This window comes from Dermacentor albipictus, chromosome 3 (assembly GCF_038994185.2).
Source record: "Dermacentor albipictus isolate Rhodes 1998 colony chromosome 3, USDA_Dalb.pri_finalv2, whole genome shotgun sequence".
Classification (NCBI taxonomy): domain Eukaryota; kingdom Metazoa; phylum Arthropoda; class Arachnida; order Ixodida; family Ixodidae; genus Dermacentor; species Dermacentor albipictus.
In genome coordinates, this window is record NC_091823.1 from 50,389,014 (window position 1) to 50,401,847 (window position 12,834).

General features: G+C 39.7%; 1 protein-coding gene across 2 annotated transcripts in view; it reads left to right on the plus strand.

The window, feature by feature from the left end:
- Positions 1-12,834, plus strand: part of rg (A kinase anchor protein rugose) — a 342,944-nt gene that overhangs the window by 114,895 nt on the left and 215,215 nt on the right. For both annotated transcript variants that reach the window (XM_065426861.2, XM_065426862.2), the window contains exons 2-8: positions 3,069-3,173; positions 3,658-3,784; positions 4,107-4,207; positions 7,070-7,165; positions 8,754-8,875; positions 10,141-10,267; positions 12,048-12,167. In XM_065426861.2, the coding sequence (XP_065282933.2) occupies positions 3,069-3,173; positions 3,658-3,784; positions 4,107-4,207; positions 7,070-7,165; positions 8,754-8,875; positions 10,141-10,267; positions 12,048-12,167 (798 nt within the window). The remainder of the gene's footprint in view (positions 1-3,068; positions 3,174-3,657; positions 3,785-4,106; positions 4,208-7,069; positions 7,166-8,753; positions 8,876-10,140; positions 10,268-12,047; positions 12,168-12,834) is intronic.

Here is a 12,834-nt window from a genome sequence, read left to right on the forward strand (position 1 = left end):
TGTACATAGATGTAATATACATGTATGAATGTCATACGGACACATTGCCATACTAGCCACCTGCAATGTTGCCAAGTGTCATAAGTCAAGCTAATCTGTAATATTTCAAGAATTTTATTTGTAGTGTATCATTTTTAGACTGACTTTGTCATTTGGACAAAAGTTTGTGCAAGTAGGGACGAGGCAAGCCATTGCGCTCTCCTGTAATCGTGTTTAAGTTGTGATATCTTTTGTTCCTGTTTTTTCAGCGTTATTGTTTCTGTTTACTTTGCTAATTACGGGGCACCTCTCTTTAGCAGAAATAGTTGTGAAGTTTTCAAAATTTGCAGAAAACAGAGACATGTTTATCACATTTTTTGCGGTGTTGGACGCCAGGAAAGGCGGGATCTGCATAGCATATATAGGCGCCAAATTAGCAAGATTACTGTTTGACTGTTACATACAGGATAGGGTGTCTACCAACCGGGAAAACCGGGAATTTTCAGGTATTTTGAATAATCTGGAAATACTCAGGGAAGCCTCAGGGAATTTGTGCTTCTATCAGGGAAAATTAGGTGTTATTTTATTGAAAGGGAACGAAATTAGCGGTAATGCTGGCTGGACTAACAAAAAGGAATCTTAACAAATCTACTTTGACGCCTTGTCGTCGGCTGGAGGAGTTGCCAGTGTACAATCAACGACCGACTTTCCGCACGCCCGATAATTCGGACAGCTTCGCGGCACCACCACGTACCCCATAGAGTCGATGTATAAGAATGTCTAAAATTTTGGATGCAAGAACCCTCCGACGTCCGATTTTCCGGAAATTTTGCCATGACCGCAGGTCCGAAATGGCACTAATGAAACAAAGCCACCACCGCCGCCATTTTGATTACCTCGCCGCCTCGAACGGCGCTCTCGCACGCAGATCTACCTGCAGCCGTAGCCACCACCGCGGCAGCGATAGGCCTAGCTGCTTCGACGTTCGCTGTTAAGCTTTTTGCCGTTCGGTGCCGTGTTTTTCATTGAAAGAGTTCGCCACTGTCAGCAATGCTACTCCACCTTTGTGGTCCTCGCTATTAGTTTCGAAGCTCGGAAAACACGGCTCGTTGCATAATGCTAGTTTCTGAAGGTTATCTTCGCCTTAGTACAATAATCTTACGTGGTGAAGCAAACACGAAAGTATTGCGGTGAAGCATAACAAGCGCGGAAAGGGGCATTTGTCACGTGACGCAGTATGCATTCCTTAATTATACACGCGTGCACTCGCCATCTCTAGTCACAGTAGGAGCACCGATATGCCTAATAAGTGTACTGGCAAGCATTCAGAGCTTTTTCGGGTGTGCTTGTGGTGATTTGAGCCCTTAAGGGCAGTAAAAGACATGCATTCATTTTGTCGAACTTCCTAATTTTTCGGATGTTCTCGCGGCCCCTAGAGAGTACTAAAATCGTACCTTGACTGTGCAACTGACCAACAGGATGGTTCAAATGGTTCGCGAAGCGAGCGTGAGTTGGAAGGAGGACGAGAATAGAAAAGACCTACGCATTGAGGAATGAACGGGAAAGGAAGCTTGCTGCCACCGTTTTGAAGAAACTTGAGCTCAAGAAACAAAGTGTCGACTAGTGCTGAGATGCAGGTGCCCTCATCCAAACCAAAATAAACTCTTTCGAGCAGTAAAACGCAAGGCTGAGGCGTTTTGCGCGGGCTGATAGTATGTCTGGACAGTTGAGGGTGACTTAACAGCTGTTGAGAGAGAATCTTACTTGTGACAAAGTTCGGACATCTTCCAATGAGCTTGTAATGAATTGATAGAAATAGCTTGTATTCGAAAATATTTGCTTCTGTATGCATCTCCTTTTTATTCGTATTTGAGAACGTTCGACTCGATTTGTAATTGCTTTTGCCATTTTTTTAAGGTATTTTCTTTGCTGAGCATTTCACTATCCTCCCTGCCCTTTCCGTTTTATTATTGCATAAAATAAGCACTACTACTTATCATAAAAGCTGGATTATGTCGTTTTTTATTGTTAACATGCTTACTAGAGAGTGGCAGCATCGTCCGACATGGTGTCAGCCCGCCTTGACATAAAACAAAATTCTGTGTCAATCAGGAAATTTTGCAAGAACACCCAGAGAAAACCTGGAAAACTCAGGGAATTTGGAAATGTCAACTTGATAGACACCCTGTACATAGTAGCCTTATAAGGCATATATTTTAATTGAAAAAAGAAAGTGACATCTTCTGTTTTCTTGCTTCCCTTTCCTACTGTAGGATAGCAAACCATGGAAGATTGTTTGGTGGGCTTCTACTCTTATTGTACCCTTCTTTGTCTTTCTTCATTATTCTTCAAGCCAGACAATGCTGAACACATGTTCACATGGTAGAACTCTTGAATCATATGAACACGCATGAATCTCATTTACACACATAAATCAGTGTTGCTATCATCACATGCTGAAAAAGTACCTATATGTTTGGGTGTTCATATGGTACTGTTGAGAATACCTATTTTGTCTAGGCATCTGACATCAAACAATACTAACAAAGAAAAAATATAAGCTTAATTACTAATATTGCTAATTGAACAGATGAGTTGGAGAAAGGTCTGCACCACATTTTAATCTGTGCTGCTTAAATAGCCAGCCTTGTGCTGAAGGATTGTGTTATAAGCATGATTGCACAATCTGCAAATTTAGCATCTGGCAAATCAGTTCTGCGGAAGCTCGCAAGATGGAGGAAAGTTCATGAAAGAAAAAAAAGAATTGCCATCCACTCAACTGTAGCATGAGCTAATAAGCAAACCCAATCCTTTTTCATCTATGCTTAAGACCGAGATAACATAAAAACAAATAATTTTTAATTCCTCCCTTTCAACCCTGCAGTTGCAGGCTGTAAAACACGACATTTTCTTTCTGAGAAATAGTGTGTTTCCTTCGCAGTTTTGTGCTACAGTTGGGTAGACGACAATTTTACCGTTTCATAAACTCGGCATTGTAGCGTCTATAATATGTTATTTATGTGTCATTGCTATAGTTATTGTTTTCTTTGCGCCCTTAATCGTTTCTTTTTTTTTCTTTGTTGTTGCAGCTTGTTGGAGGCGAATTCGACATGGAGCTAAATTTTGTAATCCAACATCCCCAGAATATCCTTCATATGTTAGATTTATTGGACCACTGTCCATCCAGCCTACAGGTGAGCTTCAAGTTGATTGTGCTTTGACCTTCTTAGACTCTTACATCATTTTATGATACAGCACATCGTGTCAGCATACCAACATAATTGCACCTCTTTTAAATTGCAGAGGAGTATGATACACATAGCAGCCCAGCGCAAAAAGAAAAAAGAGCAGGTTTTTTTGCTTGCATGTTGAGATATGTTACTCTTTTATTGAACTAGGTCATTTTCATGTTTCGTTTCCTAGCTGTGTGTGAATACGATCTTTTTAATGAAGAAAATGTAGTTCAAATTGCACTAACTTTGTTTAGAACTCTAGTTCATCAAGAATAAACATGTCATAAAGTTATTCTTCATAGATTGCTTTCAGTGTTCATCATAGCCAAGGTGTAGCTTTAAGACACTCAGGCACATAAACTGTTTCATTAATCGCAATCTGTAAACATTGATGTAAATACAGAATTTTTTTTCTTTTAATCTTCATGCATTTTCTTGCTTACAGGCTGAAGTGTGGAGTGTATTTATTGCTATCCTTAAGAAAAGCATGAGAAACCTGCAGGCGTGCACTGAAGTTGGACTTATTGAGCATATCCTCCAGAGGTTCTCTCAAGTTGAAGAAGTTGTTGCAGGTGGGTGGCTTCTTGGCAATGACTGAGACTGGGTGCATTTCACTGATGTCTGTAAAGTGATACACTGCCTTTTCAGAATGAGAGGTTGTCTCTGTTAAAGTGTAAAAGCCCATTCAATTCCACTAGTGTCCTGATCACGACAGTCTTCTTTCGCTTTTTTTTGTAGAAGATTTATTTGTAATTTCCTGCTTTTTGAAGCTTTACAAAGCTGTCAAAGCTTACTAAGTTATATGCAGGCTCGCATGTATATTTTACCTGTGTTAACTGTCAACTTTTCATTTAGTGAATATGAAATTCACAGCATTCTCTGCTTTCTTTTCAGATCTTGTCATAGAAATGTTGGGGGTTTTGGCAAGTTACAGCATCACAGTGCGAGAGCTCAAGTTGTTAGTTGGGTGCATGAAGGCCACCGGAAACAAATGGGTCAGTCACTGCTTCAGCATTTCTTTTTTCCTTCTAGTGATGTTTAGCTCACTAATCATTGCTCACTTAGCTTCTGCTCAATTCATGGTCCTTGAGCATTATGGAGCATTACAGTGCATTATGGAGGTAGAAATAACAGTGTGCAAATCCATGTCGGGCTGAAACAACTTTGTATTTAATGTAATTTCTTGTCAAAACTGCAAAATGTGCCACAGGCCTTGTTTCTGTTTCTGCTCTTGTAGTGGACATGTTAAATTTATTTTTCTTGGCACCCTTCATTTATTTACACACTGTATGGTTCCAAATGCCACATGTATTAGAGACAGGCAGTACATTTTTGTTTAGACATCAATAGGTGTTTTCCTCTGTCAATTGTGGCACTGACTTCCATAAAGATATACTTTACTTCAGTGATCGAATATATCATAATTAAATGTAGCTACATGATATTGTTTCACTGAAAGGGCATGTTTTGCATCACTGCCCTCTCACTATTTGTCTCTCTGCTGCTGTATTTGTCTTTCAAAGTTATGGTCACATTGTTATGCGGAGCTCATAGTTCCAAAGTTTGTGCATATGCACACTGGGCTAGTTTTATGCAGTCATGTTGGCAACCTAACCATTTCATTGATTTTAATGTTGTTCCAGTAATGTACCACCTTGGAAGTCATTAGAAGCTACGTCAAAATGAATTGTAGTTTTGATCACTCATGCATGGTGAAAGTTGCAGCACATTAGTGACAGTGAACGAGACAAGAACACAGCTCATGCAAGACTAGGTCTCAGATTAGGGTTTCACTTTGAAGTTGCTTCTTGTCTAATAATTCTGTCTCAGATGCTTTGGCTGGCTCTTATGTTGTACTGTGAGTACACTTATTCTTGATGAAAACATCCGAGTTCAGTCACCAATTAACCCTTTCCCTATCGCAAAAAAAAAGAAAATTTTGCCAAATTTGCTGAAATCTTTTTTCGCTCACTTTGTAGAGCTTACTTTTCTGAATAATGTGACATCATTATTTTAATTTAATGGAGTTCCTCTATTTCACAAATTGTGTAAAAAGACAGTTTGACGAAGGCTTTACTGCATGTCCTTGGTGTCTTGCAAGAAAAAACGTTTTTGCAGGGCTCGATACACAATGGATAAAGAGAATACGAATAGAAAATAACCTAAATGGTGCAAAACATGCACATGAATTGTGAATACCTTTCCGCAGTTCCTAAAGCAGTTAGTAGGCCGTCTTCGTATGGCAGACTTCGAAGCAAGGCGTGGCACAGAGGCCAACTCCACCCTGTTCAGACTCTTCAGATGATAACACATCACTTTACGTTTCCATGCAAGACTCTACATAGCTGTTTTCCAATGCGGAGTCATCAAAATACTTTCCTTTGCGCATGCTTTCACTGCCTCGTGTCTACGCAGCAGCCATGTTTTATGTGGGGGTGTCAGAGGTGGCAATATAATGAAAGGTAAGACACAAATGGCACAACATGGGCACTTGTGGCTATCTAGTGTCAGGAATTGTAGCTAGATGCAATAGGGCTAGTATATTGGTCATAGGTTCACTGTGTGACAAATTTTTGTTTATGACGACTATAGTCGTGACTTCATCTTAAACTTTTTTGTGTGCAAACAAACGTTTTGCAGGGAAAAAGTTCCAACTAGGCCGACTCGCAGTTATGCTTCAGTCGTGACTTGTTGCATTGGTGCAAAATTGCATGACAGCTATACTCGTCAACGGGAGGCAAAGGGTTAATGCGCAGGCTAACAGTTGCCTTTGATTGACTTCTTCAGCACACACTTATTTGAGCAGGAACAGTTCCGCATATTTTATTTACTTGCTTATTGTTCCAGTCCTTTAATGGTATAGGGGCAGAAAATAGTCATGAAGAAGCGGTAAATTGCACTAAGCAAAGTACCTTTGCTGTGAGTAATCTGAAACAGGACTATGAAACAGCTCATGAGTTTGAGCATTCACAGTATTAGCAGGAAGACTATTCCAAATGCACTCTCCTGACAGAAAAAGAAATAACACTCTAAAAGGGGCGATGACACCAATCTTTCCAGCTTGAATTATGCTATGCACGTTAAACCGTATGCATCCTGCAGCAAGCTGGCAAAATTTGAGTGCATTCAGTGCAGTAGAAAATCGGTATGTGAAATTTTCTTTTATATCACAGTTTAACGGTACAGCAGAGTGAGAGCATTGACAGGTGAATAAATGAAGTGTGCTTTGCTCAGTCAAATGTGCTCGGTATGCATACGGTTTCGTTTTTGCCTGTTCGTCACAAAGGTCAGCTCAAAATGGTTTCTTCAGGCGTTCTCTGGTTTTTGCTGTTATTATTATGCGAGTGAAAGAATTGCTGTCGCTGTTGCAGGCACACTGCAAGAGTGACACCTTTGCTGTACTACTGGGCGCCATAGCATGTGGAGCAAGGAGAGTCTGGCGTGGTGTTTAGTTTTGGAAGGTTTCTGAGTCACTTAATGGCACTCAAGCCATGCCAAAATGGCAGTTGCTGTTAGTGGGAGGGGCTTAGAGGCAGAGATATCAAATTGAAATTTTGTGTCTAAATGTGTGCCAATGGCCCAGTTTTCTTCTATGTATAATCATATTGGCACCTCTGATCTCAGTTACAATGATAAACGGTGAGTACATGGACGACCAAGTTATGGCCCCTTCAAGCACATCACTTTGCATGTAGGCTACATTCATTAGTGGCTGTATCTACTGCAAATTCATTGATGTAGAAAGTCTGACCCACAAGAACTAACCCATTTCTCACACAGTGAAAGAAATTATGCTTTCTTTTTACTTTTCTCTGCTTGATAAAGCATTGTCACTTCAGCAACTCTCTGTTTTTCAGCCCAGGCACTCTGTGAAGCTGATGTCCGTCCTCCGCCAGATGCCCCACAGGCAGGGTCCAGATTGCTTTTTCAGCTTCTCCGGAAAGAAAGGGGCGGTGAGTACCTCAGCTCAGACATTGGCTGCTTCTTTTGCACATCTTGACAGTCAGTAGTTGTCAGAGCAAGCTAATCTTATTCCGTGGCAATGTTGTAAATCTAGCTATAGACCTACCAAAGCCTCATTTCACCTTTCATGGAGCATGGACTTGGACTCTATGATTTCACTGGGCTATGCTTGGTGTGCCCATCTCTTTTCCATCTGCATCATCACACATCACGCCCCTCTTTCTCCTGCTCTTCTGGTTAGCTGACTGATGTAGCTGAAGTCATCACTAGAGTATCCCTCTAAGGAAAAAAAAAAAAAGTGCGGAAGAGGGTTACAACTTACTGACATACAGACTGCTTTGGTGTGTTAGAGTAACTTTAGCGCAGTCTCGCACTTAAGCCTGTGCATTCGTGCTGCCCATTGCACCCAGAAAAAAAAGGTTGCTGACTGTTCCTTGTTTTCCAGGTATTATTGGACATTAGGCAACCTCATTGTCATATATTGTTAGCCATATACTGTATTCAGCTAGAAATAGTAGGAGAGATTGTCCTTAGGAAGGATGTAATGTCGCATGAAACCACTGACCTAACAGAGGCAACATAAGACAGCATGTATAGGCATACCTTTATATTAAGGTGGAATATAGTAATGAAAATGAATTGTTGCAAAAAATAATTCTGGCAAATTTACAATATTTGCTGAGCTCTAGTATCAATGGAACAGATTATTTGACGGCTCTTGCTCTATCACTCTGTGCAGTCATTGCCCTACAAACACTCTGGCTTACTGGTATAGCAGCTGACAAGCTACAGTAGAAAACTGGTGACAAACAATGGTAATAACGACCTTAACTTACTATAGAAGCAAGCCTAGCCACTAGACAAGGCTGTTGGGAACCCCCGAGCCAAATATTAATCCTATGCATGCAACAGAAACTCTACAGGGTAGCTCAAAATACTGCCTGCCATATTCTTCAACTTTTTTTAAGTTTGTGTCACGTATTGTGTTTATTGTGATGCACCAATTAGCATAGCAGCTGTAGGTCAGGTCGCTTTAGATGTTGCCACTTAGCAGTGCCTTTTGGTAAAGCGATAAATGGAGAAAGATCGTTACTCATAAGGCAGGGGCGCCATCTGGTGGCAAGGAACAGTATCACTGCACTGACACCATGGTATCTTACATTGGGAAGTATGTTGAACTGATCTTAGAGACGGTGATGATGCCAGTGCTTGGTGTGATCACTGGTGAAGCATGACGGCCATCATTTTGCATAAGTGCACAGCTTCGAGCACAGCATAAATAAAAATATGGAAGTAAACAGTGCAAGAGTATAGCAGGGGCAGCATTTGATAGTCATTAACTCGTAGCCTTTTTTGGAAAAGATGTGTGAGGTGGTAGTCGGTGAAAGGGAAAAAACAGTGAGCTTACATTCTAGCAATATAGCCACCCAAAAAATGCAGCAAGTCTTCTCCTCGGATAAATTCCAAAATAATGGTGGGAAGCTTTTTTCAATATTTAAACCAAGAACGTTGAGCTCTAATTAATAATGGTTTTAATAATTTGTCATACTATAGATGCTACATCTCTACCTCTTGCAGGCGATTGCACTGCCGCCATTGGCACGCTGGCCATATCAAAATGGCTGGACTCTCTACACGTGGTTCAGGCTCGACCCCATCAACAGTGTCAGTATAGAACGGGAAAAGCCATTTCTCTATTGGTAGGTTCTCGCATGGGATGTGGTGCTCTTGTTTGTCTTTATTTATGTGTTTGCATAATTAACGAATTCATCAAGCATATTTACATTCTGCCGAGTCAAAGGCATACGTGCCAACACTTAAGATTTTATGGTAAAATGCCCAAATTTTAGCGCTCATTTACAATTGTCGTATTGACATAAATATTTTACGATTTTTCATCTGCATGTTGTGTAGGGCAATACCAGTTTTCAAGAAGACAAGTATAGCCCCAGAGTGATTTTTTTTATGGACTAATATTTTGTGCCCATTGATTGTACAAACCTATATGCAGGGTAGCTACATCATCTAATAGACCCAGTGTATTACAACAGCCATATCTTCGACAGCTATTACATGAATATTTCATTAATAAAGTTTATCTGGATTTCTGCATGTCTGTGGCACAAGTCATTTTTGGTGCAACGATATAGAGCAGAGTTGCTGTTCACAGCATCTCTACAGAACAAAGTCTGTGAATCTTTAATCAACAGTCAACATGTTGAATAATCAAACAACTTTTAGTAATTTTTCACCAAATTTTAGTGCTTTTTTCGTTTGCATGTCGTGTTTATTCACTATTCAGATTGGCAGGTTTGTAAAGGAAAATAGTGGGCAAAAAGACCTTTCCAAGCAGGCTAAGACTTTATTGCTTTTGTTAATTACATAGTGTATTTATCAGCACAGTAGCACATCTAGAATCTTACTATAAAAATGAATGCGACACCTACTCTGCTTCTGTCAATATACGATTGATGATGCTTAGAGCTAAGCTAGAATAGGCAATGAAGCTGGGTTGAGCCATCATCTTGTTTGTTTCATCTTTATGAATCCTGTCTCTTGGTTCTGGAAGATACCAGGTCATTTGGCAAACACTGTAGTTATTAAAAATACAATATTCAAGACAGAAAGGTATTTTTTTTCTGACAGAAGCATATACAAGCTGCAAACATCAGAAGTTACTCTAGGATCACTAATAAGCACTGAAATAAAATAGATTAACTGAATAACCTGAATGAAGTTTTTATCAGGTGCATTTAGCACACATGCTGTACAAGGGAAGTTAAAGCAGATGAGTTGTCATGGCAGGTGAGGAGTCCTGAGAGGAGTTCTGAGACTAGCGTCAGTCTCGAAATATTTGTTCCGAAGACTTGTGGGGAAAATTAGTTAGTTTTCAGTGATCTCAACCAGACTGAAACAACTTGATCCTTCTCTGACACTTTGATGCCTTTTATAACCCTCCGCATAGCTTCCGGACCAGCAAGGGTGTGGGTTATTCGGCGCACTTTGTTGGTAACTGCCTCATCTTCACCTCCATGAAAGTCAAAGGAAAAGGCTACCAGCATTGTGTCAAGTATGAGTTCCAGCCAAGGAAGGTAAGCGAAGCCTTTAGTGGCACATTTTTGTTGCCACTTTTGTACAAGTTGGTAGTTTCTGCTCTTAAAAAGCTTGTGCAAAAGTGCGCTTGCCTTGTGCTACTCTGAAATAGTTAATGCATTTGTGTGCTTTTAAAGGAAGTATTTTTACAGGTGGCCTTAAATGATAGTACAGATCATAAATCAGAAGAAAGCGGGTTAACCGAGGGGCCCGATTTTTATTAGTCATATCGAAGGGTGTGGGATCGTTCCCCACATGCAGCAAGTTGTTTTGTCATCCACTTTCATTTCCATTAATTTATCGTTTCTTTATTTCATTTATTAGACACAAGTAATTTCCCCTACGTTCTCCTGGGTGTCAGTGTTTGTTGACTACAGATAATACTAAATCATGTTAAGATGATGCAACCAGCTTTAAGTTTCCCTGCGTAACTTTAGCAGAAAAAGGTAATGTGTATTGACAGAGGAACTTTACTTCGAACTATCCTTTTTAAATTTTTAAAGTCTATCTTAAAGTCTATTTTTACGTCATTTATTTCATGATTCGTAGTTGTCTTGAGCTGCATTTTACATGGAAAAACAAAAGCAGAGAACAAAACAAACAACATATAAACATGCTTCATGAGTTAAAAACACTCGGTAGTTTGAATTTGCATACCGTATTTGTCATTCCTTACTTTTTTTTTCCATGCAAAATTAAATGGAGGACAGCTTGAACGTGTACGAACTAGCTCCAATTTCTTGTATTGCCGATTTTACTATATTTTTTGTTCGTATATACATATTAGTATTTGGGTCCCTTTGTTGCTGTAGAAATTCATAAATATGGCCACAAGTTTGATACGCCTTTGAATGCAACATAACCACTTTCTAGTAATAAACATTTGGATAGGCAAGGCCATAAACTTATGACCTAGTGTAGGAGTGACGCAGGAGCATCAGAATGGTTCTCTGGTGAGACTGCAGTGACAAAAGGACAAAGAACACACAGCACACAGGACATACACAGGCTTGTGTGCTTTTATTTAGTTTTCTTTTTGTTCTTGTTCTTGTTGTTTCTGTGCTGCATTCTCACCAGATAGCTATGGACCAACCTGCTTGTGTCGAACTATTGCTCATTCAATTTGGCATTTCTATAGGTCTTCTGTTTATTACCAATGTGGTGTACCAAGCCTCCAGTCATAGTAACACCAACATATTTGTAATTCATTTACTCTAATTTTCTTATCTAGCCTAACTTTCAGTTACTTTCTTAGTCAGCTGTAATGTTGTCATTTGGGACTAGACTGTTCTGACAAGTTTCTTGCAGTGAGTTTGCTATGTTCCTTTACATTGTTATACTAATCAGACTGTTAATTTTCAACGTGATCTGAAGAAAGCCAGCAAGTCTATTCTCTATAGCGATGCAGTGTGCTTTCTTAGTAATGCAGGCTTGTAGAGAAATATTCAGTTGAGTTTGTGCTTTAAGCTTTCAAGGCATCTGCTACCACTTGTGTAGAAGCTGTCAGTATACTTGCTGGATATCTTGAAGGTTCAGGCAATTTCCTTGAACATTGTCTAAAAATGGGCACATGGCTTGAAGCATTGTTATGCAGAGTAGAATGTGCATAGTTTAGAATTGTTAATTATGGATTTAGTTAAGTACACTGGCTGTAATTTTTCAAGAATTAGCACCTTTCATAATTCTGATTGAATAGTTACTTTAACAGCCTTGCAACTTATTGCATACGGTAACAGCGAATGGGCATTGTCACTGCTATTTTGTTTCCTTTGTATGCAGTGGTATACCGTGGCCATAGTGTACATCTACAATCGTTGGAGCAAGAGCGAGATCAAGTGCTTTGTCAATGGCCAGCTAGCATCATCCACTGAGATGAGTTGGTTTGTCAGTACCAACGATGTGAGTGTTGACGTCATCTCTCAGCCTTTCTCGCACGTCTATTGACCACATGCTGAGAGCTCTAAGCTGTCCTGCCATCTTGTGTGCTTTTATTCATTACTTGTTCTTGATGCAAGACAGCTATTTCTATTTGGCCTTGTATTCCCTGGCAGCCGTAGTTCCTGAGGTACTTCGTCCTTCCTCGTGTTTCTTTTTTTCTGTTAGTATATCTGCACAATTTTAATTCTTTTTTTTTTATGCATACACACAAGGAACAATTCCTACTTAGAGCAATTCCAGGCACAATTTGGACTGATGCCTGATAGCATCTGCATGGAGGCAATAAATGGCAGATAAATCATGTTTTCCAGTGGTAAAAAAAGTTCATGAAGAAAAGAAAAGAGGCAGGAAAAATGGCGGTACATTATATGGTCGATCAAATAGCCTGCCCTTTTCTTTCTAGAAAATGGGGAGGGAGGTATTACACAGTCAACCAATTAGTAGTGCTTATTTCAGTGTAAGATAAATATATTTAATGAACGGTCTACAATAATACTATATTAATTGTAATATATTTAATAAATAAGAGGTCCACTGGCGCTGCAATGTTTCCAGTACTGTATGCACAGAAAGGTATGTAGTGAGTCATAAAGACTAAGGGTCATACATTTTGTGAATGTGAAAGAAC